Raw genomic sequence first — 27,031 nt, 5'->3', positions numbered from 1 at the left:
GCTGTGTCCCGTTTGACTACCTTCTCTGACTTGCATAATGTCCAATTATTGAGAGGAACCCAAACAACTAGATGCATCTCTTCTTCTTCTCTCTTTCTCTACCTCCTTCTCTCCCTCTCCCTCTCTTTCTTTCTCCGCACTTCCTTCTCTTTCTCCCTCTCCCTCTCCCTCTCCCTCCCTCCCTCCCTCCCCCAGGCCTACATCCAGATCACCTATGTGGAGCCCTTCTTTGACGATTATGAGATGAAAAACCGCCTGACCAACTTTGAGAAGAACTTCAACCTGCGTCGCTTCATGTACACTACACCCTTCACCAAGGCCGGGCGGCCGCGCGGCGAACTCAACGAGCAGTACAAGAAGAAGACCATCCTCACCACCATGCACGCCTTCCCCTACATCAAGACACGCATCAACGTCATCCAGAAAGAAGAGGTATGCTGGTAGAACAAAGCGTATTCAGACACAGCTTCTCAATGCTGGGTTCCTCTTTGCCTTTTGGTCGTTACTGACTTTTAGGCAAAAATACTGATATTTTTATCTCTCCAAATCTAACTCGTACCCTCCCCCTTTCAATATCCTCCCTCTAACTCCCCCCTCCTCCCATCTCCAGTTTGACCTGACTCCCATTGAGGTGGCCATCGAGGACATGCAGAAGAAGACCAGGGAGCTAGCGGTAGCCACACACAGGGAGCAGCCCGATGCTAAGATGCTCCAGATGCTTCTACAGGGCTCTGTGGGAGCCACCGTCAACCAGGTACCTCCAGCCACCTGTCATGGCCCCTTAGAAAGGAGATGTTTTCCTGCCTCTCAACTTTTGCATTGGCAGTTTAACATAGAACTGTTGCTGACTTATTACTGTTACTCAATTATTGAAAGTTACTCATCGACTCCACACAACAAATAAAGACAAAAACCAGTGTGAAAAGCCAACGGACGTGGTTGCATAGTGTATATAGTAGGTAATCGTTGTATTCTCCTGAATCCTCCTGAATCTAGAGGAAACATCCAGTCTTTATTTGGAACGGCAAGCCAGACAAAATTAAACGGGCCTATTTATATAATGAATATGAATTCGGAGGACAGAAATTATTAAATATTAAAGCATTAGACCTATCACTAAAAGCTTCAGTCATACGAACTGGTTCTCTAGCAAATTAGTAAGATTGTCTCACCCAATGTTCAAGAATGGCCTTTTTCCCTTTATTCAGATTACAACCGCTCACTTTCAGTTATTTGAAAAGGAAATCATCTCCCAAATATCACTATTTCTAAAACAAGCCATAGAAAGTTGGTTGCAATTTCAATTTAATCCTCCAGGAACGACAGAACAAATAATGCAACAAATATTGTGGTTAAACTCAAATATACTAATTGACAAAAAAACTTTTTTTTTGACAAAATGTTTAAAAAAGGTATAATCTTCGTAAATGATATCATCGGTAGGACTGGAGTTATGTCGCACATGCAGCTAACAAAAACATATGGACATGTCTGCTCTACCCAAAATTACAACCAAATAATTGCAGCCTTACCGCAAAAATGGAAGAGGAAAGTGGAAGGGGGAGAAAGTAAGGAACTTGTCTGTCGGCCTTGCATTAAAGAACATAATTGGTTAAAGAAAACTGTGATAAATAAAAAAGTATACCAGTTTTATTTAAGGACCAAAGGATTGACAGCCGTCCCATATAGATTGCAAAATAGTTGAAGAGATTTTTGACTACCAATCCCATGGCATAGTGTTTATGAACTGATACGCAAAACGACACCGGATTCAAAACTTAGAATCTTTCAATTTAAATTATTATATAGAATTCTTGCTACCAATAGAATGTTATTTATATGGGAGATACAATCTTCCCAGCTCTGCAGATTTTGCTGCGAAGAGACCGAATCATTAGATCATTTGTTTTGGTACTGTCCATTTGTAGCTTGTTTTTGGACACAGGTCCAGGAATGGCTAAAGGATTGCAATATTTACCTGGAGCTAACCTTGCAGATAGCCTTACTGGGTGATCTGAAAAGTCATAGTCAATCGATCAATAATATAATAATACTTTTATCAAAAATGTTTATTTACAATTTGTAGAAACAATGAGAATAGAAGGGTTCAGAACTTTTGTAAAACATCACAGTACAGTTGAAAAATATATGGCAAATAGAAATCCTATATGGATGGTGTTAAGAGATAGATTGGTGGTGTTGAATGGAGTTGAAGGATGGGACTAATAACAACTAACAACAACTAATAACAAGATAACGAATAATGTAAGCATACTGTGTCCATAATAAGTATATAAGTTGTAGGTTGGGAGCTTTTGTGAAAGAGCACAGTTAGAAAGATATGGCATATAGAAGCAAACCGGATGGACATCATGAAAATGATCAGAGAGGTTGAGAGTAGAAGAGGTTTAGGAGAAAAAACTAACAAAATATCATTATTGTAAAATTGACTGTCCATAAAATGTATATAGTAAGTATAAGCTGGAAGTAGATGCCTGAGCATTGTTGTTCACTAGTTTACTCCAATTAGGGAAAGGGTGGTGGGGTTGGAAAGTAATAAAGGGAATATTTTTTTTTTTTAAGGATATGTACAGTGGGGAGAACAAGTATTTGATACACTGCCGATTTTGCAGGTTTTCCTACTTACAAAGCATGTAGAGGTCTGTAATTTTTATCATAGGTACACTTCAACTGTGAGAGACGGAATCTAAAACAAAAATCCAGAAAATCACATTGTATGGTTTTTAAATAATTAATTTGCATTTTATTGCATGACATAAGTATTTGATCACCTACCAACCAGTAAGAATTCCGGCTCTCACAGACCTGTTAGTTTTTCTTGAAGAAGCCCTCCTGTTCTCCACTCATTACCTGTATTAACTGCACCTGTTTGAACTCGTTACCTGTATAAAAGACACCTGTCCACACACTCAATCAAACAGACTCCAACCTCTCCACAATGGCCAAGACCAGAGAGCTGTGTAAGGACATCAGGGATACAATTGTAGGCCTGCACAAGGCTGGGGTGGGCTACAGGACAATAGGCAAGCAGCTTGGTGAGAAGGCAACAACTGTTGGCGCAATTATTATAAAATGGAAGAAGTTCAAGATGACGGTCAATCACCCTCGGTCTGGGGCTCCATGCAAGATCTCACCTCATGGGGCATCAATGTTCATGAGGAAGGTGAGGGATCAGCCCAGAACTACATTTACATTTACATTTTAGTCATTTAGCAGACGCTCTTATCCAGAGCGACTTACAGTTAGTGAATACATACACGGCAGGACCTGGTCAATGACCTGAAGAGATCTGGGACCACAGTCTCAAAGAAAACCATTAGTAACACACTACGCCGTCATGGATTAAAATCCTGCAGCGCACGCCAATGACCATCTGGATGATCCAGAGGAGGAATGGGAGAAGGTCATGTGGTCTGATGAGACAAAAATAGAGCTTTTTGGTCTAAACTCTACTCGCCGTGTTTGGAGGAAGAAGAAGGATGAGTACAACCCCAAGAACACCATCCCAACCGTGAAGCATGGAGGTGGAAACATCATTCTTTGGGGATGCTTTTCTGCAAAGGGGACAGGACGACTGCACCGTATTGAGGGGAGGATGGATGGGGCCATGTATCGCGAGATCTTGGCCAACAACCTCCTTCCCTCAGTAAGAGCATTGAAGATGGGTCGTGTCTGGTTCTTCCAGCATGACAACGACCCGAAACACACAGCCAGGGCAACTAAGGAGTGGCTCCGTAAGAAGCATCTCAAGGTCCTGGAGTGGCCTAGCCAGTCTCCAGACCTGAACCCAATAGAACATCTTTGGAGGGAGCTGAAAGTCCGTATTGTCCAGCGACAGCCCCGAAACCTGAAGGATCTGGAGAAGGTCTGTATGGATGACTGGGCCAAAATCCCTGCTGCAGTGTGTGCAAACCTGGTCAAGAACTACAGGAAACGTATGATCTCTGTAATTGCAAACAAAGTATTCTGTACCAAATATTAAGTTCTGCTTTTCTGATGTATCAAATACTTATGTCATGCAATAAAATGCAAATTAATTACTTAAAAATCATACAATGTGATTTTCTGGATTTTTGTTTTAGATTCCGTCTCTCACAGTTGAAGTGTACCTATGATAAAAAATTACAGACCTCTACATGCTTTGTAAGTAGTAAAACCTGCAAAATCAGCAGGGTATCAAATACTTGTTCTCCCCACTGTATGTGTATGTACAGTGAGGGGAAAAAAGTATTTGACCCCCTGCTTATTTTGTACGTTTGCCCACTGACAAAGACATGATCAGTCTATAATTTTAATGGTAGGTTTATTTGAACAGTGAGAGACAGAATAACAACAAAAAAGTCCAGAAAAACGCATGTCAAAAATGTTATAAATTGATTTGCATTTTAATGAGGGAAATAAGTATTTGACCCCTCTGCAAAACATGACTTAGTACTTGGTGGCAAAACCCTTATTGGCAATCACAGAGGTCAGACATTTCTTGTAGTTGGCCACCAGGTTTGCACACATCTCAGGAGGGATTTTGTTCCACTCCCCTTTGCAGATCTTCTCCAAGTCATTAAGGTTTCGAGGTTGACGTTTGGCAACTCGAACCTTCAGCTCCCTCCACAGATTTTCTATGGGATTAAGGTCTGGAGACTGGCTAGGCCACTCCAGGACCTTAATGCGCTTCTTCTTGAGCCACTCCTTTGTTGCCTTGGCCGTGTATTTTGGGTCATTGTCATGCTGGAATACCCATCCACGACCCATTTTCAATGCCCTCGCTGAGGGAAGGAGGTTCTCACCCAAGATTTGACGGTACATGGCCCCGTCCATTGTCCCTTTGATGCGGTGAAGTTGTGCTGTCCCCTTAGCAGAAAAACACCCCCAAAGCATAATGTTTCCACCTCCATGTTTGACGGTGGGGGATGGTGTTCTTGGGGTCATAGGCAGCATTCCTCCTCCTCCAAACACGGCGAGTTGAGTTGATGCCAAAGAGCTCCATTTTGGTCTCATCTAACCACAACACTTTCACCCAGTTCTCCTCTGAATCATTCAGATGTTCATTGGCAAACTTCAGACGGCCCTGTATATGTGCTTTCTTGAGCAGGGGGACCTTGCGGGCGCTGCAGGATTTCAGTCCTTCACGGCGTATTGTGTTAGCAATTGTTTTCTTGGTGACTATGGTCCCAGCTGCCTTGAGATCATTGACAAGATCCTCCCGTGTAGTTCTGGGCTGATTCCTCACCGTTCTCATGATCATTACAACTCCACAAGGTGAGATCTTGCATGGAGCCCCAGGCAGAGGGAGATTGACAGTTCTTTTGTGTTTCTTCCATTTGCGAATAATTGCACCTTCTCACCAAGCTGCTTGGCGATGGTCTTGTAGCCCATTCCAGCCTTGTGTAGGTCTACAATCTTGTCTCTGACATCCTTGGAGAGCTCTTTGGCTCTTTGGTCTTGGCCATGGTGGAGAGTTTGGAATCTGATTGTTAGATTGCTTCTGAGGACAGGTGTCTTTTATACAAGAGTGTGCTCCTAATCTCAGCTCGTTACCTGTATAAAAGACACCTGGGAGCCAGAAATCTTTCTGATTGAGAGGGGGTCAAATACTTATTTCCCTCATTAAAATGCAAATCAATTTATAACATTTTTGACATGCGTTTTTCTGGATTTTTGTTGTTGTTATTCTGTCTCTCACTGTTCAAATGAACCTACCATTAAAATTATAGACTGATAATTTCTTTGTCAGTGGGCAAACGTACAAAATCAGCAGGGGATCAAATACTTTTTTCCCTCACTGTATATGTGTGTATGTATGTATGTGTGTGTGTGTATATGTGTGTGTGTGTGTGTGTATTGTGATGTCACGAGAGGCTGTGTCCTGGAGGGACGTTACATCCCCCTGAGATGGCTGCAAACCCAGACAGCTATGGCTCCATCTGCTGGTATGGTCGGGAACTCCAACCCTCTATGGCCAATCTTCCCACGCAGCTGAAACCAATCAGGAGCTGATGAGCTGAAGGTTTGTTGAAGGGAAGAGACACAGTCTCGAGGCTGGGCTCTCTGGAGGACAAGAGTGCTGCACGTCCACTTCCATGAGGAATATAAGGATTTGGAGATACTTACCTTTGGGAAATACTCACCTTTGGATATATGCACCTGTGGAAATACGTGTGGGGATTTTGGAAGGACGTTTTGCTGGGTTGGCCACTAGCTGCAACGGGGAATACAGTAAGACTGGGGAAAAGTTATTTGAGCGAGGGAGAGTTATGATTTTGGATGTGGAAGAGACATCCCTGAACTGTTAACCCTTAAAGGGCCACCAGAGAACAGAGTTGTGTTATACTTTCGTTAGTTTCCCAAGACCTTTAATAAAATCCTTGTTTTGGTTGAACCTGGTCTCCTTGCACTACTTGAGCAATCCCGCTGAAAGCTGTGTAGCCTCTCGTGACATCACAGATGGTGGAGAATACGGGCACGCTCAGCGTTAATAGTGCATGTCGGAGGAGGATACCGAAGGTTTGATCACCCAGTTTTCCAAGTTGGCCGTAGGCTCCCCCGCCGACTGAAATGGAGGACATATTGAAAGCCCTTGTTGCTGGCCAGCAAGCCCAGATGCAAGCAAACGTGGCTCTCTTGGAGGAGCAAAAGAAAGCCAACCTTCTGAAGGCAGAGGAATTGCAGTTGCAGAGACAGAGGGTGGTCCAAAATACCCGCCCAATAAAGGCAAGTGACTTTATATCTAAGATGGGAGCTACCGATGACATTGAGGCATACCTGCATGCATTTGAGGCCACGGCCACTAGGAAGCCTGGCCCAAGCAACAGTGGGTTGGTCTGTTAGCCCCCCTTTCTAACCGGGGAAGCGCTGAATGCTGTCCGGGACCTGGGCCCTGACCAGGTTACTGACTATGATGCCCTGAAGTCTGAGATCCTCAGCAGATATGGACTCACAAAGTTTGGTATGGCCCAGCGCTTTCACAGTTGGACCTTCCAACCAGACCAATCTCCTCGGGCGCAGATGCATGAACTTGTCCGAATCGCAAGGAAATGGCTGGATCCGCAGAGGAATACAGCAGCGGCGGTGGTGGAGGCCGTTGTGGTGGATCGTTACCTACGCGCCCCTGCCTTATGAGGCAAAACGGTTCATCAGTCAACAGGCCTTGACCACGGCTGATCTGACCGTGGAAGCTGTGGAAAAGTACCAGGCCACAGCGGAGATGCTGAATGCTTCCCGAAAAGACCCCAGGAGTGCGGCCCCACCACAAATGGGAAGAACCCGTCCAAAGGACCCCAAGGTCTCGAACCCAGCCACGTCAGGACTTATCCCGGCTCCAGGGGGAGCCAGAAACCAGGCGGGTCCAAGAAGAGTACACCAGGAGGGGGAAACTCGACAGTGTTACCGGTGTGGGGAGATGGGACATATCTCCTGGCAGTGTGGGAAACCAGCCGATGAACCTATGCCCACTGCGGAGTCCTCCAGCTCAGCACCCACACACCGTTTTGCCTCGCTCTTGGGAGTCGTAGATGGCGGCCCAGATCGACCCCCCACCTGCCCGGTAACTGTGAATCACCATGATGTGGAGGCCTTACTGGATTCTGGTAGCCGGGCCACCCTGGTGCGTAAGGATTTGGTGGGCCCAACGTGTCTGACCCCGGGGAAAGTCCTCCCAGTTTCCTGTGTCCATGGGGACACCAGAGAATACCCCATTACTGAACTTACAATGACCAGCACACGGGGAACCATACACACGACGGCGGGGGTGGTTGATTCCCTCCCCGTCCCTGTCCTAATTGGACGAGACTGCCCAGCCTTTTACCCACTCTGGAGAGAGTCTCAGGAGAGGATAACCCGAGTACCTCGGAAACGGAGAGGCAAGACTCATCCTGGGAAGGCTCCGGTGCAATCCTCCGAGTTACTCACTCCCGCCCGGGCTCTGATAGGGATGGCAGGTGCCCAGACCGACACCGAGACTGGTCCGGATACGGGAGAAGAGAACGCAGCCCAGGAAAGTGCTCCGTTCTCCAGTGAAGAAGACGTCCCAGGCACCCAAGAGCTTCCCCTCTCACAGGCCAGTATGGTACGGCTCAATTACAAGATCCTACTCTTGCAAATGCCTTAAGAAATGTGCAGGTATTAGAAGGTGTAGTGTTAGGTGATAAGACAACCCCTACTTACCCCCATTTCGCAGTAAACCGGGGGTTAGTATATCAGATAGTCAAGAAAAATGAGGAAGTGCATGAACAGCTCCTCGTGCCACAGCCCTATCGGGCCACAGTCCTCAACCTAGCCCACACACACCCGCTAGGGGCCCACTTGGGGGTAGAGAAGACTAAGGAAAGAATCATGCAACGTTTCTTTTGGCCAGGAGTACACAAAGAGATAGAGAACTACTGCCGTAGTTGCCCTGAGTGTCAGCAGGTTGCGCCAAAGCCCACATATAGAAACCCGCTCATTCCCTTGCCCATTATCGAAACTCCTTTTGAGAGGATTGGATTAGACATAGTCGGGCCCTTACCGAAAAGTGCCAGGGGACATCAATACATTCTGGTCATTCTGGACTATGCGTCCCGGTACCCGGAGGCCATTCCGCTGAGGAAGGCTACATCCAGACAAATCGCCAAGGAGCTGTTCCGTCTCTCAACTAGTCTGGGAATCCCAAAAGAGATATTGACGGACCAAGGGAGTCCATTCATGTCCAGGGTGATGAAAGAACTCTGTGCTTTACTGAAAATCAAACAGCTGAGAACCTCGGTCTACCACCCCCAGACAGATGGCCTAGTCGAACGTTTTAACAAAACACTAAAATCCATGCTGCGGAAAGCGGTAGGGGAAGATGGGCGCAACTGGGATCAGCTGTTACCATACATATTATTTGCGGTGAGAGAGGTACCTCAGTCTTCTACTGGTTTTTCACCCTTTGAGCTCTTGCTTTCCTACAGACCCAGAGGACTGCTCGACATCGCCAAGGAGGCCTGGGAGGAGCAGCCATGCCAACAGCGGACACTGATCGACCATGTAGGGGCTATGAGGGAGAGAATGAAGGCCATCTATCCCATGATGCGGGAACACCTGGAGGCCAGTCAGCGGCAACAGCAAGCCTCCTACAACAGATCTGCTCAACCCAGGGAGTTTAAGCCGGGGGACAGAGTGCTGGTCCTGGTGCCAACCGTTGAGTGCAAATTCCTGGCAACCTGGCAAGGACCATATGAGGTCATTGAACGCATGGGAGAAGTAAACTACAAGGTGAGGCAACCAGATAAAAGGAAAACTGAGCAGATTTATCATGTTAACCTTTTAAAGAAGTGGCACGCCAGAGAGGCGCTGTTCAGCTCTCTACCCCCACAGAGACCCAGGAACCGGCGCGAGAAGAGGTTCAGCTGGGTCCAAATCTGTCCCCACATCAACGACAGATGGTCCTGGAACTCGTGGAGCAGAACCAGGATGTCTTCTCCTCCCTTCCCGGTCACACAGAGGTGGTCCAACATGAGATCCGCACCCTGCCTGGCCGAACGGTAAACCAGCGCCGTGCACCGCGTGCCAGAGGCTCGTAAAGTGGTTATACAGAAGGAGGTAAGGAAGATGCGGGAGTTGGGAGTAATCGAAGAGTCCCACAGTGCCTGGGCAAGTCCCATCGTACTAGTTCCCAAGCCAGACGGTTCAGTACGATTTTGTAATGACTATCGAAAGTTGAATGAAGTGTCTGAATTTGATGCATACCCAATGCCTCGTGTCGATGATTTAATAGACTCCTTGGGGCATGCTCATTTCCTAACCACTCTTGATCTCACAAAGGCTACTGGCAGGTGCCCTTGACCCCGGCGTCTAAGGAGAAGACAGCCTTTGCCACCCCGGAGGGGCTCTACCAGTATACCCGACTTCCGTTTGGTCTCCACGGGGCACCTGCCACGTTCCAACGCCTGATGGATCGAGTCCTTGCGCCCCACAAGAGGTACGCAGCGGCTTATTTGGATGATGTTGTTATACAAAGTCAGGATTGGGCCAGCCACCTACCCCGGGTACAAGCGGTGCTGGATTCGCTCAGGGAAGCAGGGCTCACGGCAAACCCGAAGAAGTGCAAGGTGGCCTTCAGTGAGACAAACTACCTGGGGTACACCATTGGGCGGGGGTTGGTCAAACCACAGGAAGCCAAACTGCGGGCCATACAGGACTGGCCGCAGCCCATCAACAAGAAGCAAGTAAGGTCATTTTTGGGCCTCGCTGGCTACTATAGACGCTTTATTGCAGATTTTGCTACCATAGCTGCACCGTTGACGGAGCTGACGACCAAACGCCACTCACGAATGGTGAAGTGGAACCCTGCGGCGGAGGCGGCTTTCCCTTAACCTGAAGCGAGCACTCTGCTCCAGTCCGATCCTGGTGGCACCAGACTTCAAGAAGGAATTCATTGTCCAGCGGATGCTTCGGAGGTGGGTCTGGGTGCTGTCCTCACCCAGGCACATGACGGTGAAGAACATCCCATTCTCTACCTAAGCAGAAAGTTACTTCCAAGAGAGAAGAACTATTCAACGGTGGAGAAAGAATGTCTGGCTGTAGTCTGGGCCCTGGAGTCCCTTCGGTTCTATCTCCTGGGCCGACGTTTCATGGTGGTATCTGATCACGCCCCTCTGCAGTGGATGGCCAAGAACAAGGAATCAAACAGTAGAGTAACCAGATGGTTTTTGAGCTTGCAACCGTTTAACTTTTCTGTTGTCCACAGGGCTGGCAAGCACCACGGCAATGCGGATGCCCTCTCCCGGCGTGATGCCTTCTTCGCTGCCTTTACCCCGACGAGGACGTCGGTCCCGAGGAGGGGGATGTGTGATGTCACGAGAGGCTGTGTCCTGGAGGGACGTTACATCCCCCTGAGATGGCTGCAAACCCAGACAGCTATGGCTCCATCTGCTGGTATGGTCGGGAACTCCAACCCTCTATGGCCAATCTTCCCACGCAGCTGAAACCAATCAGGAGCTGATGAGCTGAAGGTTTGTTGAAGGGAAGAGACACAGTCTCGAGGCTGGGCTCTCTGGAGGACAAGAGTGCTGCACGTCCACTTCCATGAGGAATATAAGGATTTGGAGATACTTACCTTTGGGAAATACTCACCTTTGGATATATGCACCTGTGGAAATACGTGTGGGGATTTTGGAAGGACGTTTTGCTGGGTTGGCCACTAGCTGCAACGGGGAATACAGTAAGACTGGGGAAAAGTTATTTGAGCGAGGGAGAGTTATGATTTTGGATGTGGAAGAGACATCCCTGAACTGTTAACCCTTAAAGGGCCACCAGAGAACAGAGTTGTGTTATACTTTCGTTAGTTTCCCAAGACCTTTAATAAAATCCTTGTTTTGGTTGAACCTGGTCTCCTTGCACTACTTGAGCAATCCCGCTGAAAGCTGTGTAGCCTCTCGTGACATCACAGTATATATATATATATATATAACATATATATAAACATATATATATATATATATATAAACATGGGGGATTGGAAGTGATGCAGACAATTACATTGATGGAAGTTACAATCTATCTGCAATATTAAGCTGATCTACCCCCTAAAAAGAACACACAAAAAAAAACATCCAGTCTAGTAAGTTAACATGTGATGATAAACAGCAGGTGGGAGACATGACACATCAAAGAGTTTGGTTCAACCCTAACATAGTCTGTACAGTGCCTCTGCTGATTCGGTTAAAACTTTAATTCACAAACTCTCCTTTCATGTCTGCGCTAAACACAGAAACCCTTTGATCTGATGGCTTACAGCTCACGTCAAACGTTGGCTAAACGCTAGAGTAGTTACAACATCAGGCCCCCGCCCTCTCTTGTATAGTCTAATCAGACAGCAGCCCCGCTTTCACCTGCTGTCTGTATACACAACCTTAATGTTCACGCCGTCCATAAACAAACACAGCCCTGGGCCTAATCAGTAGAGAGGCACAGTTCCCCTCTATGTATGTCTGTCTGTCCATCTGTCAAGGCCCTAGCCTAGCACCTCTGCTTAGAATGCTCGTCAGGGCTCGTTTGCTATGCCTGGCGTGACCCGGTGTCACGCGAGCGTGCAGTGGTTTCATGATGAATATAAGTTAGGATAACAAGATCCCGGAGAGGGAATGAATGTGAGCCAAATGGCTGCTTGTAGGCAGGGTTAGTGGTGACATTACCCACACAGCAGGCCAATCAGGGTCTCTCTCATCTGATCTCTTGGCTGAACATCGTGGCCTTTGGACATATTGGCTGTGTCTCATATGGCACCCTGTTCCCTATGGCCTATGTAATAAGCTCTGGTCAAAAGTAGTGTCATTTGGGCCATTATTAAGCCTTCAGTTAGGAAGTAGTTTCCTCTACTGAAAGCAAGGCATTCATCATCCACACTCACACACACTTTCTTCCTCCCACTCCTCCCTTTCTCCTTCTTCCTCTCTTATACCATCTTTCTCCCCTATTTTCCTTCCGTCCTTCACTCTCTTTTGTTCTCTCTCTCCCCCCCGCTCTCCCTCTCTCTCTCGCTCTCTCTCTCTCTCTCTCTCTCTCTCCCTCCCGCTCTCTCTCTCTCTCTCCCTCCCGCTCTCTCTCTCTCTCTCTCCCTCTCCCTCTCTCCCTCTCCCCCCGCTCTCCCTCTCCCCCCACTCTCCCTCTCTCTCCTGATTTCTCTCTCTCTCTCCCTCCCGCTCTCTCTCCCTCCCTCCCGCTCTCTCTCTCTCTCCCTCCCGCTCTCCCTCTCTCTCTCCCTCCCGCTCTCCCTCCCGCTCTCCCTCTCTCTCCCTCCCGCTCTCCCTCTCTCTCTCCCTCCCGCTCTCCCTCTCTCTCTCCCTCCCGCTCTCCCTCTCTCTCTCCCTCCCGCTCTCCCGCTCTCTCTCCCTCCTGCTCTCTATCTCCCTCCCGCTCTCTCTCTCTCTCCTGATCTCTCTCTCCCTCCCGCTCTCTCTCTCTCTCTCTCCCGCTCTCTCCCTCCCGCTCTCTCTCGCTCTCTCCCTCCCGCTCTCTCTCTCTATCTCTCTCTCTCTCTCTCTCTCTGTAGGGACCGTTGGAGGTGGCCCAGGTCTTTCTGAATGAGATTCCAGCGGACCCCAAGCTCTTCCGTCACCACAACAAACTGCGCCTGTGTTTCAAAGAGTTCATAATGAGGTGAGAGAAATGGTACTGTCGCATGGTGGAAATAGAAAAGGACACTAAAATGGTACTGTCGCATGGTGGAAATAGAAAAGGACACTCTCTAAAATAGTACTGTCACATGGTGGAAATAGAAAAGGACACTCTAAAATAGTGCTGTCGCATGGTGGAAATAGAAAAGCAAGCGAATGACAGTAAAACGAGATACTGTATGCATACATAGCATCTCAGTCTTGGTAAAGTGTAATTACTGGAATACATTCATAGGTGATACTAAAGGCTAGACGGGTAACTAAAACATGATTTAATACAACACAACAGAGTATTTCATTTCCCACTGGGCATATGAATAGAAGTTGTTTTCCCTTTAATATCACTCAGCTGTGTTTTGGTTTTGAATGGAACAGAAAAGTTGTATTGTTCCCTGGGGAGTTTCATTTTATTTGTAATATTTAACAAATAATTTAAACCAACCGTCTAAACGGATGAGGCAGGCGATGTGGTTATTTGGTCCAGGGTGTGTGTCTCTGTGTGCGAGTGTGTGTCTCGCGTGGGAACGTATCGTTTGCCTCCGAAAGGTGGCTTTCATTTTGGAACCCTCATGCCACATTCCAACTGCCTTGATTCCTGCAAGCAGGCTGGCAAATATTTACAGTAATTTCAAAAATGTTTATTTTCTTCCATAATCCATGCAAGATGGCATGAGCTCCTTATAGTATCATTCTCATGCTACTACAGTAGTAGCTACACATCAGCACATTGGAGGTTTTTCTGGGGGAAGTTAAATGCTTTTGTTTTCCCCCTTTCTTTCCAGCAGTCCCTATGCATTTACCGTATACTGTTAGGCTATGCATTTACCGTATACTGTTAGATTACATTTTCCGTATTACTTGACCTAAAAGGGGAGAGCATCATCGTCTTTCCATTTCCCTCTCCCTCATTTGTCTGTCGCCCATTATGCATGTTGTAATTGTGAATGCGGGCAGACCCCGCACTGTACCTGTCCTCTGAAATGAGGTTCAACCTCAGGCTAGTTTGTTTGGTCATCGGTCATTCTACTCCCTGCCACTCTCAGCACAGTTCTACAAGACACACTTTCTTCCTTGAGCATTCCTGTACTAAAGAGGCAAGGCTCAGAGAAAGAGCCCAAATCAAATACAGATGGACACACAGGTGTTGTTTAATAAGGTGAAAACATTTATACATTTCAATGTGAACAGATTTGGGATCAAATCCATGTTGGTCACATTGTTAGTTCAGGAAATTAACTGGAATCCGTTAATAGAAAATAAGGAAATGAAATGAATTTACACTGGATGCATGAACAGAAGAAGAAAAAAAAAAAAGTCCTCATAAAGATCACTGACCTGAAATGACTTTTCATTGGTGAGTGATGTAAGGAGATGAGAGAAGACTTGAGACACAGCCTACAGTATGTATTTCCCCCCCTGTTCCTCTAGGTGTGGTGAGGCTGTGGAGAAGAACAAGCACCTGATCACGATGGACCAGAAGGAGTACCAGCAGGAGCTGAAGAAGAACTACAACCGTCTGAGAGAGAACCTGCGGCCCATGCTAGAGAGGAAGATACCCGAGCTCTACAAACCCATCATCAAACCACGCCTGGAGAACAGGTAACTAGTGCAGCGAGGCTTGACTCATAACCCACAGTCCCCGCGGTTGTATCCATGGAGCGGACGGGTTTAGGGTCATGAAATATTGTGTGGATGAAGGGCGGGTGGGTGGCGGGCAGGTTGAATAAAGAGAAAACAATACATTAAAAAATCCATAAATGTATCATTCTTGTGCAATTTATATCTATAGGCTACATTGAAGTTTTTCTTTAATTATTTTTAGGCTATGCCATTAGTGCATAAACCAAAGCTTTGGGGCCTAACTTTACGCGTGCCAAATAGCCTACACACCAATTGCGAAAACCTTTTGGGAACGGGCAGAAAAAGTGAACATTGATCCACTGAGGCAAAAATGACAATGTCAGAGTTTAATTCAATAAGAGAAAAGCTGCAAAATGGAGAGTTGAAAATATAAGAGAAGGGAGGGCCAGAAAAGTAATGTTTGGGAATGATTTGGTGACGTGGTAAAAGAGGATGATAGCAGTGCTGGCTATGTTATGTGATGATTGTGAGGCGCTATACAAATACCACAGTCACAAGACGGGGACTTCAAATAGGCCTAAGCCACATCAAGGGAACTGTAGCTTACTGTTCAGATGGGTTAAATGGAAACTGAAATCTGGACACTGACTGTAGGTTGATAACCTCTCACATAGCCATCATATTAACTCCTGCAGAATTTAGCATTTCCTGCAGTAAAATGATACACCAAATGAACATTTTGACTCTGGAACAGGAGTGGAGAAATATGATTTATTTCTTTCAGCATTGAGAGAATGCGAATGTGCAGTTATATACCGTCTGTAGAGGTGCTATCTTTATCAGCATCATAAAATCTGATAGTATTTCAACCATATAAAATATGCATCCAGGCCGAACTGAAATCTTATAAGAAACATGTTTGGTCGTTCTCACAGCTTTATATTTCCTTACAACCAGTCAAACTGACGTTATTTGGATATTTTGTACAGAAAATCTTTCCAATTGTTTTTGTTAGACAAGTTGACTAACAAATAGCCTACCAAAATGTCGGAAATTACAGTATAAGCAGAAACATATCTACACTGAACAAAATTATAAATACAACATGTAAAGTGGTGGTTCCATGTTTCATGAACTGAAATAAAAAATCCCAGAAATGTTACATTTTGCACAAAAAGCTTATTTAGCAAAAATGTTGTGTACAAATGTGTTTACATCCCTGTTAGTGAGCATTTCTCCTTTGCCCAGATAATCCATCCACCTGACAGGTGTGGCATATCAAGAAGCTGATTAAACAGCATGATCATTACACAGGTGCACCTTGTGCTGGGTACAATAAAATACCACTTTTTGTCCCACAACACAATGCCACAGATGTCTCAAGTTTTGAGGGAGCGCGCAATTGGCATGCTGACTGCAGGAATGTCCACCAGAGCTGTTGCTAGAGAATTGAATGTTCAACGTCGTTTTAGAGAATTTGGCAGTACTTCCAACCAACCAGCCTCACAACCACAGAACACGTGTAATCACGCCATCCCAGGACCACATCCTGCTTGAAATCGATAGATTAGGGCCTAATGAATGTATTTTTAATTGACTGATTTCCTTATATGAACTCCAACTCAGTAAAATCTTAGAAATTGTTGCATGTTGCGTTTATATTATAGGCAACAAAAACAGTGCACCCCCTGTCAAAAAATTGTTCCGCCATCTCTGACTGTAGCCTACAGCGCATTTTCTTTTTTTTGTGATCAAATGTTTTTTGTTTAGTAATAATAGTCAGCAAACATGAATACATACATACAAAATGAAGTTACACCCCCCATCCCAGTCCCACCCCATACATGGTTCAAAAATAAATATGACTAAAATTACAAAAATCAAAGCAGCACATCATGATGTGTTTCAGCGGCAAGAAAGCCTTTGGTTCAAAGTGTCTTCTTTAGCTCCATGAATCTGAGCAGTAGACAGCTCCGTATAAATTACATCCAAAAAGTGAGGATTCATTGATGGATAGAGAGTGAGTGTGGAGGCTTCCATCGAACTGCAACTAAAACATTGAGCCATACCTGGAAGGTCTCTTTTCCACAAAGGATCAAGAGGAATAGGTTTATAAGAAGTTGACAGTAAAAAATGATACATTTTGGAAACTAAACTCTTTGTTTTGCTCCTTAAACTCAAAATCTATAGGATGTAGCATCAAAGCTGACTGCCAAGGTACACCATGAGCCCTAAGGGCAGACAGACCTAAGCTGTAAATAAAAGAAAAATGATGAGGCAGGTAGATTAAAACTGTCTTTAAGATCTTGGAATGAACGAAGGCCGTCATCCCAGTAAATATCACTTAGTACATGAATTCCCCTATCCATCCATTGAGGAACACTTATTGGTCGACGACCAAGTAAAATACCCTAGTTGTTGACAATAGGGGAACCCACATGCCATTTACATGAGATATTACAGAATTGTTCTGTGGTGCGCCAGGTAGTAACCAGCTGTGTTACAATGGGACCAAAACGAAAATTGTTTGATAGAAATATTCGAAAATAAGAGATCTTGAAATGCCTACAGCACATTTTCTAAATTTGCGGGTTAGGGTCAGGTGCGGGCCTCCGATTTTCACTTTATTACATATTGTCGGGTGGATGGGTTATTAGCAATTGCGAGCGGGTGTGGGTGAGCAAACCGCTGACCCGCACACCACTACAGGTAACGCATCATCAAAGTGTGCCATGCAGGGTTGAGTCCAGTAGGGACCAAATGTGAGGGGAGATGTTTGGGGTATGTCCCAAATGCCACCCCATTTCCTATTTAGTACAATATTTTTGAACAGAAACCTATGGGCCCTGGTCAAAAGTTGTGCACTATATAGGGACTAGGGTTCATTTGGAACACAACTGATACCTGAATCTGTTTCATAAGAATGCTTAATTTAATGTTTATCCTATCAGCAGTACTGTTTTCTTCTGTCTTCTGAATCTGACAGTTGCTGTGTAGTATTTTCATGTTGCCTATTCCACCATGCAAATGTAATTAAACAGTTTCCTCCTTTCCCTCTATGCTGTCCCCTTCAAAGGGATTCCATCAAACGGCTCAGTTTCCGCAGAGCCCCGGAGGAAAACTCCTGAGACGACCAAACTTATCTATCTGAGAGAATCTCCAGAGGCCGGAGAAGAAAGGATGTTGTAAAAGTAGAAAAATAGATGAAGAGGGGAGAAGGAAGCTAGCAGTCCTCATTCACCATGGAAGAGCAGAACACACATGATTACACAATGGAGGACTTACAATCAACAACATTGCAATACGTTGTCATTGCTTGGTGTTTCTTCTTTTTTTTATAAGAAGCACAAATATGTCGTGTGAGACCATAATGAGCACATTACATAGCAGGTAGACTAAAGCAATATTTAGCAAATTTGGCATTTACCTGTTTTTCGTATTGCTAGTTCTCTTGAGTTCTATGAATACTGTGAGTCCTAACGATGCTGCAAACTGCTGTGGGTTTGAGAAAGAAAGGTAAAAGTCCCACATTAAGGTCCTTGCAGGCCCAGGGACTAAACTGTGTGTGTGTATGCGTGCCCGTGCACCACAATACATGGGAACATGGTTTCTTTTTGTAAGTGTCCTGAAAAGGAATGCATGAAATCTGCCTCATGCTAAATAAATGACTGACGATAAATCACTCTGCTCTCTGCAAAAGCGCTTCTGGACTTGCACTTGTATGTGTGCAAGTTTACAGACTCTCACACTGTAGAAATAGAACTCCCCAGTTAATTCGTGATGCTATATTTGATATATACTGAGTGTACAAAACATTAAGAACACCTTCCTAATATTGAGTTGCACCCCCTTTTTGCCCTCAGAACATCCTTAATTCGTCGGGGCATGGCTAGAAGGTGTCAAAAGCATTCCACAGAGATGCTGGCCCATGTTGACCCCAATGCTTCCCACAGTTGTGTAAAGTTGGCTGGATGTCCTTTGGGTGGTGGACCATTCTTGATACACACAGGAAACTGTTGAGCGTGAAAAACCCTGCAGCATTGCAGTTCTTGACACACTCAAACGTGTGCGCCTGGCACCTACTACCATACCCCGTTCAAAGGCATTTAAATATTTTGTCTTGCCCATTCACCCTCTGAATGGCACACATACACAATCCATGTCTCAACGCTTACAAATCCTTCTTTAACCCGTCTCCTCCCCTTCATCTACACTGATTGAAGAGGATTTAACAAGTGACATTCATAAGGGATCATAGCTTTCACCTGGATTTACCTGGTCATGGACAGAGTTCCAATGTTTTGTACACTATATATATATATATCTATATATCTATATATATATATATATACTTTTTTTGTTGTTGACAGAATTGACTATGTAGATACTAACAGAGATTAATTTATTATGAGTTCACAAATGAGTCATGGTACATACAACATAACTAATGCCATCAACAACCAAACCCAAGTGGCAAATCTGTATTTACACAGAGAGACTTAAATGCTATATAGACGACACATCAGAGAATTAAAATACAAATGTTTACAGTTATGATATGATTACTTTGTGATTTTCTTAATGAAAATATATATTTTAGATAATATACAGTATCATCACTTTAGCTGGCAATAACAATATTGAAACAATGTTGGTTACCATGACTAAATGTGACAAAGTCAATGCACATATCTATAGTTTTATTTTTGTAGTTGAAAAACTATGTATTAGGATGCCAACACCGTGCCAAACTAAAGCCATCCTACAATATATGTTTACTGTACCAACAAGAAAGGTTTTCAAGTATTTGCCCAGGCTCTTAATCTTGTTTATCTGTTTGTTAATGTTGTTGTCATGTTGTAGAACGTCATGCATTCCAATAGAGAAGCCCTTTGTAATACTACTGGAAAAACTCAATACTCTGATTCTAAATACTTATGGGCAAAGAGCCATATATTAATATATGGCTCTGCTTATGGGTATTTATTCACATTCTATTCTGTGTTCTGTTACATTGTAGCTGCATAATAATACAGTAAGTTAGAGTATAGGACATAGGCAGTGGCCTACCAATAAACACTGGAACCCTTGTTTTTCATTTTGTATTTTTAATTTGTTCATCAGTGCTTTATTGAAAATGTTGGATTTTAATACATTGTAATGCACACAACAATTTCATGCACTTGATGCAATTAAACTTAACATGTGTAGGCTACATCTTTGCTGTTGTCATTATTGCTCCACTTATCACTACATTATCATTAGATGTAGCATAGGTCTAGACTAGAGGACTCATGATTCCACAATTCACATTCTTGCCAAATATATACTTTCCTCGTTAGCTGCAAATGTTGGATCAATATTCACCTTCAGTTACATGGATGAAGCCTGAATTGGAATGTGAAGCCTGAATTGGAATGTAAAGCTAACTAGCTTCTGAAGATCCTGAATAGGCCTATAGATCTAACTAGATTCGTAGTATACCCCTCTGCAATTTTCAAATAAGCAACTTGATTTTTATTTTGCTAGTGCTCAAGAGCTCATATAGCTCCACCTGGAAGATTACAACAATAGTCTAGGTACAGTAGGTTAATTCGGGAGACATTTTAAACATGACTGGGTTTATTCTCTTATCATAGAATGCATCATATAATTCTCATTTCCATTGTATAACTTTTCCGTTTTGAATCATTAAAAATGCAAAGCATTAAACAAATTGAGAAAATATTTTAAAAAACGGAAAATACACCACCCCTCTCCATGGACAGAGTATCTCCCGCGTGAAAAACAAGCAACGTCCAGCGCGCGCATGTACCCCAAATGCAGCCTACCCCGATTTATAGTTTTAGGTTGATATTTTCGGTTTATACTTTAGCACGTGTTACTTTGATGTACTTTTACAACTGAAGTGTTTTATAGGTTTTTAAGTGGATATTATCAGGTTTTATTAAGTTGCACTGAGATTGAACTACATCCTGTATATTTTCACCCATCTATTTATCGTCGCCCGAATATGACGGCATAAGCCCTTGCCAAGGACACTCCCGTGCTGCTTGTGCCGGGTGCTGGATCACTGATAATAAGAACGTACTGGATGCTGACACTCCAGCCAGGTTAGTGCTACGACAGTCCACAAAACAGAGCATTACTGTTGGCCTATTCGTTATAAGATTTTGCGTACTGAATGCACAGGTCTGTCTCCTTTAACAGAAAACACTGTCAAGAAATTACCCCGCTTTCGTTTTAAACCAAGCACATCTGGCTGAGGCTCTAGTAAGTTTTCCGCCATCGGATGATTTATTTGACGAACGCCTGCCACCTCCCGTCTCTCAACATTAATGAAAGTACAGTTAGCGTAATATAATATATTAATTTGCAGAAACAAGTAAGAGTTTAGGCTACAGTCTTAAATGAACCAAAATGCCTCAGTGATGGAAATACCTTCAAGTTGACATTAATGTCAATGTGACATTTATCATGATGTAAAAGTACCAACTATTCTCAGTGCATGAGTGGCAATACAGAGTATTAATTATTGTAGGCTACGTACTCATCACATAAGGTTTACTTACGACTGTGCTGTCAAACGACATGGAGAGCAATAGTAATGGTTCGTTGAACAAAGCCTATGGGAAAATGAATGGAGTTTCTGTAGGGTTTTTGGATAAACACCGGAGATATGGTCTGTGGTAAACACAGGCTGAAGAGCTTAAGAGATCTTATACGTTTTGTTCAATGAGATAGTCTTCATCAGCTAACATCACTTTTTATGAATTATGAAGCATTTATGTAATAAAAAAACACAAGGTACATAAAGGCTTTGTAATTCCTAAAGGTCATGTTAACTGACTGATATTATCTCGTAGAAGATATGTATGAAAAATGTATGCACTCACTAACTGTAAGTCACTCTGGATAAGAGCGTCTGCTAAATGACTAAAGTGTAAAAATGTAGAACAAAACGTATAAGCTCTCATAAGCCTGTGTTAACCTCAGACCTTATGTTCAGTGTTTATTCCAAAACCCTATTCTTTCCCCATTCATTTTGTCCATAGCGATGGCTGAACGAACCAGAGGTAAATCATTTCCGGCAAGCTCTAGTTCTTCTTTGTTCCGTAGGCTAGATGTCTTTACAGGAATTATTTAAACCGCTGATGTGCAGGCGTTAGTCAATCCTGTCAGAAGGATCATTCATGTAGATTACCAGGGCCAGTTTCGGCATGATCACAGATTTATAAGCTTGGCTGCCTTTGAGTGTAGCCCACTACTACAGAGTGGTACATGTCTCCACAAGTCTCACAAGTTACCATTTTTACATTACATCCCCTCAATGAAGCAGGTATTCAACCTGTCACCACCTACACTAAAACTCTCACTAGCCCTGTTACTGTTAAAGAAGGACATTCCATAATATTGTATAGTAGCAAATGTGGGGGGTAGCCCAAGTGGGACTCAGAATTATGTTTTTAGAAATGTTTACAAATTAATAAAAAATGAAAAGCTGAAATGTTTTGAGTCCATAAGTATTCAACCCCTTTGTTATGGCAAGCCTAAATAACTTCAGGAGTAAAAATTAGCTTAACAAGTAACAGATAATAAGTTGGACTAACTCTGTGTGCAGTAATGGTGTTTAACATGATTTTTGAATGACTACTCCATCTCTGTACCTCACACATACAATTATCTGTAAGGTCCCTCAGTCGAGCAGTGAATTTCAAGCACAGATTCTACGACAAAGACCAGGGAGGTTTTCCAATGCCTTGCAAAGAAGGGCACTTATTGGTAGATGGGTTTTTAAAAAAAGCGGGGAAAGGAAGTAAGGAAACCGCTCAGGGATTTCACCCTGAAGCCAATGGTGATTTTAAACCAGTTACAGAGTTAAATGGCTGTGATAGGAGAAAACTGAGGATGGATCAACAGCATTGTAGTTACTCCACAATACTAACCTAAATGACAGCGTGAAAAGAAGGAAGCTTGTACAGAATACAAATATTCCAAGGCACAAAAGTTTTACTGCAAAAAATGTGGCAAAGAAATAAACTTTTTGTCCTGAATACAAAGCATTATGTTTGGGGCAAATCCAACACAATACATCACTGAGTACCACTCTTTATATTTTCAAGCATGGTGGTGGCTGTATCATGTTATGGGTATTCAGTATGAAAATGTATGCACTCACTAACTGTAAGTCGCTCAGGATAAGAGCGTCTGCTAAATGACTAAAATGTAAATGTAAAATGTATGCTTGTCATCGGCAAGGACTAGGGAGATGTTTAGGATAAAAGGAAAAGAGCTAAGCTCAGGCAAAGTCCTAGAGGAAAACATGGTTCAGTCTGCCTTCCACCAGACACTTGGAGACAAATCCACCTTTCAGCAGGACAGTAACTTAAAATAAAAAATGATAATAATCTGCAAATATTGTACAATCCAGGTTTGCAAAGCTCTTAGAGACTTCTCCAGAAAGACTCACAGCTGTAATCGCTGCCAAAGGTGATTCTAACATGTTTTGACTCAGGGGGTTGAATATTTATCTTATCAAAATATATTAGTGTTTAGAGTATTTTTTGTAGGTCGTTGACCCCAAAAAATCTATTTTAATCCCGCTTTGTAACAACAAAATGTGGAAAAAGTCAAGGGGTGTGAATACATTCTGAAGGCACTGTATGTCTCTGTGTCACTGTGTTTTTATTCCCCTACTTCCTCTCGGAGAGACGTGTGAGGAATTCACACTGTACAGTGTAATTGCAGCTTTGGCCTGCCAAGCCTCCATAACTCTGGGGCTGAAGCAGGGGAATTGGAAATGTTAGCTAGGGGTTGTAAAGGCAAAGTGGCTGGCTGGCTGGCTCTCATATGGGACCTTCAGTTTATTGTAAAACTGTTTGCTTTTTGAAGTTTGAACCTGTAGGCCTGCAGATCAAAATGTAGGGGGGGGGGGGGACTCAGTCGGGGTCTCAACTTAGTGTTGAGATGTAGAATACACAAGATGCAATTTCGAAATGTGGTTGTGGATCAGCAGTTTTTCTCTTGTTATGTCAGTCCCTTGTTATGTCAGTCCGTTGTTATGTCAGTTATGTCAGTCCCATATTTTGATTGGTCATATTGTATGTTTGTCAGGCCTATATGTGGACCACCTTATCTGGCTGGTAGGGTTGATATGTACTGTATACTGTACATATTGATTGATTGATCTTTCAATTGATTGAATGATCTGTCAATTGATTGATTGATTGACTTTGGGTGTTCCTCTAGAATTCACTAGATGACCTCTGACCTATGAGAAATGGATGGTGATGCTGATGTGGACCCAGGCAGGGATGACCTGCCCCTCAGAGCCAACACCAACCATATCCTGGTCAGACACTATGTCCTGGACCTGGACATACACCTTCACACAAAGGTTATCACTGGTACTGTGGTGCTCTTCCTGGAGCCAGGCCGTGGGGCTGGAGATGGGGATGGGGATGGGGATGGGGATGGGGAAGGTGCCCCAACCCCACCCCAACCATCCCAGACTGATGACTCCTGGGAGGATGAGAGCCACGGAGACTTTACCTTAGTTCTGGACTGCTGTGACCTCACCGTGTCAAAAGTAGAGGAGCTGGACGTGACCTCTGTGTCGGACATGCAGGGTCTCCTAAAGGAGGTCAAGGGTGAGGGGTCAGGGGTTGAACCACAACCAGACAGCCAATCAGCTGTGCTCATTCAGAGGCTGATCTCCCTCCCCTCCACCCAATGGAAAAAGCAGCACCACCTGTACTTCCAGTGCAGTCATGCCCCTGCTTCTGAGGGTGGGGGACCCCTCATCTTTCACACTGACCGCTGGAGCCTCCAGGTGAGGATGAGTGGGGTTCGGACCCCCCAGGAGTTCCCCCGAGCCCTGAGGGTCTGCTACGAGACCAAGCCAGAGGGAGGCTCTGTCAGGTGGACTAAAGATCAGGACAACAGGTGGGACATCAAGATATGAAATAATATCTTCTATATGCTTAATACTCAGACTGTTAACAATTTGTCTCCTTCTGTCTGCTCTCAGGCTGAAACAAATTGTACAGTAGATAAACCAAGTCTGCATGTCCCATGGACAGTAAGATGAAGGAAGTTGTTTACCCTGTTTACTCCTCTAGGTCATGTGTTTACACAGCCGGCTCCCCCATCAACAACCGGGCCCTCTTCCCCTGTCAGGAGCCTCCTGTTGCAATGTCGACATGGCAGGCCCGGGTACGAGCCCCCAGGGAGTGTGTGGTTCTATTGAGTGGAGAGAAGCAGGCCCAGCCCACTCACCTGCACCACACAGGTAATACACTCCTGATCAGTGTACAGCGGATAAGTGCAAACTGTTACAGTTCTTCAGTCCACTCATCCACTCTTTGCCTTCTCTCTCTCTCTCTCTCTCTCTCTCTCTCTCTCTCTCTGTCTCTGCCTTCTCTCTCTCTGTCTCTGCCTTCTGTCTCTCTCTCGGTCTCTCTCTCTCTCTCTCTCTCTCTCTCTCTCTCTCTCTCTCTCTCGCTCCCTCTCTCTGTCTAGGTCTCTCTAGTTGGGACTACTATGTCACCATGCCTATGCCTGCCTCCACCTTTACCTTGGCAGTGGGTTGCTGGCGCCAGGCCACGGCACAACTTTCCACAGCACAGCTTACCCCTCCTGTGCAGGGTACAAGGGCTGGGGCCTCCCATACGCATGCTGGCAGGTATGATTTATTTCCCGTAAGACCCCTCCTCTCCCCCTCGTCTTCCCCTCTTCGTGGTTTCCCTGCAACCCAGGCGGTAGACCCAGGTCTTCCCCAGCAGAGCTTTCCCCTGCCCTAAAGAGTTCACCACAGGCTGAGGCTGGTGTTTGGGGGCTCCACCACCATGCAAGCTGGCAGCTCTGTCATTCTTCCCGTAATACCACCCTTTCTACCTCCTCCTCTCATGGTTTCCCTCCAACCCAGCCATACCCAGTCGTTAACCCCAGGGCTTCTCCTGTTACAAGGAGGGCCATTATTCTCAGTGAACGGCTAGAGAGGAAACTTGGATCAGATTTGGGTTTTGGTCTTTGAACACATGCAGTTCTAATACTAAGATGGAGTTACTGTAACTGAATGGAAGTTGAATTAAATTTAATGTTTGGGTTTTCTCTGGCTTTCCCGTGTGATGCAATGTTCCATCTTTCCATCTCTCTCGTTTCTAAGCCTGTAGTGAAAATAGCGAAAATACAAGCCTAAATCTTTTTTTCCTTCACCCCATAACGCAGCTTGGACCTGAATCCATTCACTAACATGGACCATCCAGTCATCACCAGCCCACAGTCTACATTAGTTTACTCAGGCCTAAAGGATGAGAAGCACTCTGAGATTGACTGCTCAGGCCTGGGTGATGACAACTTAACCTGTTGCCATGTTGATTACCCCTGTCCATTCACCGACCCATCTGCCTGGAGCCAAGGAGTGGTCCCTCACCGGGTGTTTGCCCCGCCCTCTCTACTGCAGAAGGCCCAGGTCCAGATCCTCCCCCTTCTGCCTGGCTGTCTGGCTGCAGCCCACGCTACCCTGGGGGTCCATCCCTTCCCCCGCCTCGACGTACTCATCGTCCCAGCCGGCTTCTCTAGTCTGGGCATGGCCAGGTAAGACTGGAGGGAGGACTGGAGGAAGGGATATGTATAGATGAATAGATACTTTCACCACTCATGCAAGGCTGTTTTGTTACTTTCAAAGCTGCTGTTTTATTTGCATCTGCTACTTGTTGATGAACATGAACACTCGTAAGGCACCCCACTCTTACAACTGACTGGCAGCACCAGTGGCAGCCATGTTCCCCTCATGTTCATTACTTAATGTGTCTATATCCTTAATGGAAATATACAGATTCCACGTTTGCATTAAAGCTGAATAGCAGACCCATGAACCCCAGTCCAACACCTTAACCCTTGGTCGACCCTCCAGGTGAAAGAGGCTAGCCCCCATCCACCTCCTCAGCAGAGTGTTAGCTCAGACAGCCAGTCAATAGGGCTCTGTGTGTGTTCATGTTGTGTTGTTGACCTGGTCTACAGGTATACTGGTCTGTCTGTGTCTGACTGTTTAGTCTGCAGAGTGGAGGTATGAGGGCAGAGGGCTGATGTGGAAAGGAAACCCACAGGTTGGCACACTGCTTTACCCCATTCACAGTCCCCCTTCCTCCTCCTTTCCTCTCTCGCCCCATCTATCTCACTATGCTGCTGACCTCTCCCGCCCCATCTATCTCACTATGCTGCTGACCTCTCTCGCCCCATCTATCTCACTATGCTGCTGACCTCTCTCGCCCCATCTATCTCACTATGCTGCTGAC

The 27,031-nt window shown here is 44.9% G+C and overlaps 2 protein-coding genes across 4 annotated transcripts in view; both read left to right on the top strand.

Annotated features, from left to right (window-relative positions):
- dock8 (dedicator of cytokinesis 8) overlaps positions 1–18,498 on the top strand; it is a 120,182-nt gene extending 101,684 nt beyond the window's left edge. For all 3 annotated transcript variants that reach the window (XM_041901428.2, XM_041901427.2, XM_041901429.1), the window contains exons 44-48: positions 196–432; positions 611–754; positions 13,028–13,134; positions 14,580–14,750; positions 17,809–18,498. In XM_041901428.2, the coding sequence (XP_041757362.1) occupies positions 196–432; positions 611–754; positions 13,028–13,134; positions 14,580–14,750; positions 17,809–17,860 (711 nt within the window). In that variant the 3' untranslated portion in view covers positions 17,861–18,498. The remainder of the gene's footprint in view (positions 1–195; positions 433–610; positions 755–13,027; positions 13,135–14,579; positions 14,751–17,808) is intronic.
- A 2,261-nt stretch (positions 18,499–20,759) lies between these two features.
- Positions 20,760–27,031, top strand: part of LOC121585075 (aminopeptidase O (putative)) — a 119,405-nt gene continuing 113,133 nt past the window's right edge. Inside the window, exons 1-5 of the mRNA XM_041901426.2 lie at positions 20,760–20,845; positions 23,982–24,677; positions 24,854–25,023; positions 25,254–25,416; positions 25,962–26,330. Of these exons, the coding sequence (XP_041757360.1) occupies positions 24,013–24,677; positions 24,854–25,023; positions 25,254–25,416; positions 25,962–26,330 (1,367 nt within the window). The 5' untranslated portion in view covers positions 20,760–20,845; positions 23,982–24,012. The remainder of the gene's footprint in view (positions 20,846–23,981; positions 24,678–24,853; positions 25,024–25,253; positions 25,417–25,961; positions 26,331–27,031) is intronic.

Source organism: Coregonus clupeaformis, chromosome 16 (genome assembly GCF_020615455.1).
Source record: "Coregonus clupeaformis isolate EN_2021a chromosome 16, ASM2061545v1, whole genome shotgun sequence".
In the NCBI taxonomy this organism is placed as follows: domain Eukaryota; kingdom Metazoa; phylum Chordata; class Actinopteri; order Salmoniformes; family Salmonidae; genus Coregonus; species Coregonus clupeaformis.
Note: the sequence above shows the minus strand (reverse complement) of the source record. Positions and strands in the feature narration are given on the sequence as shown.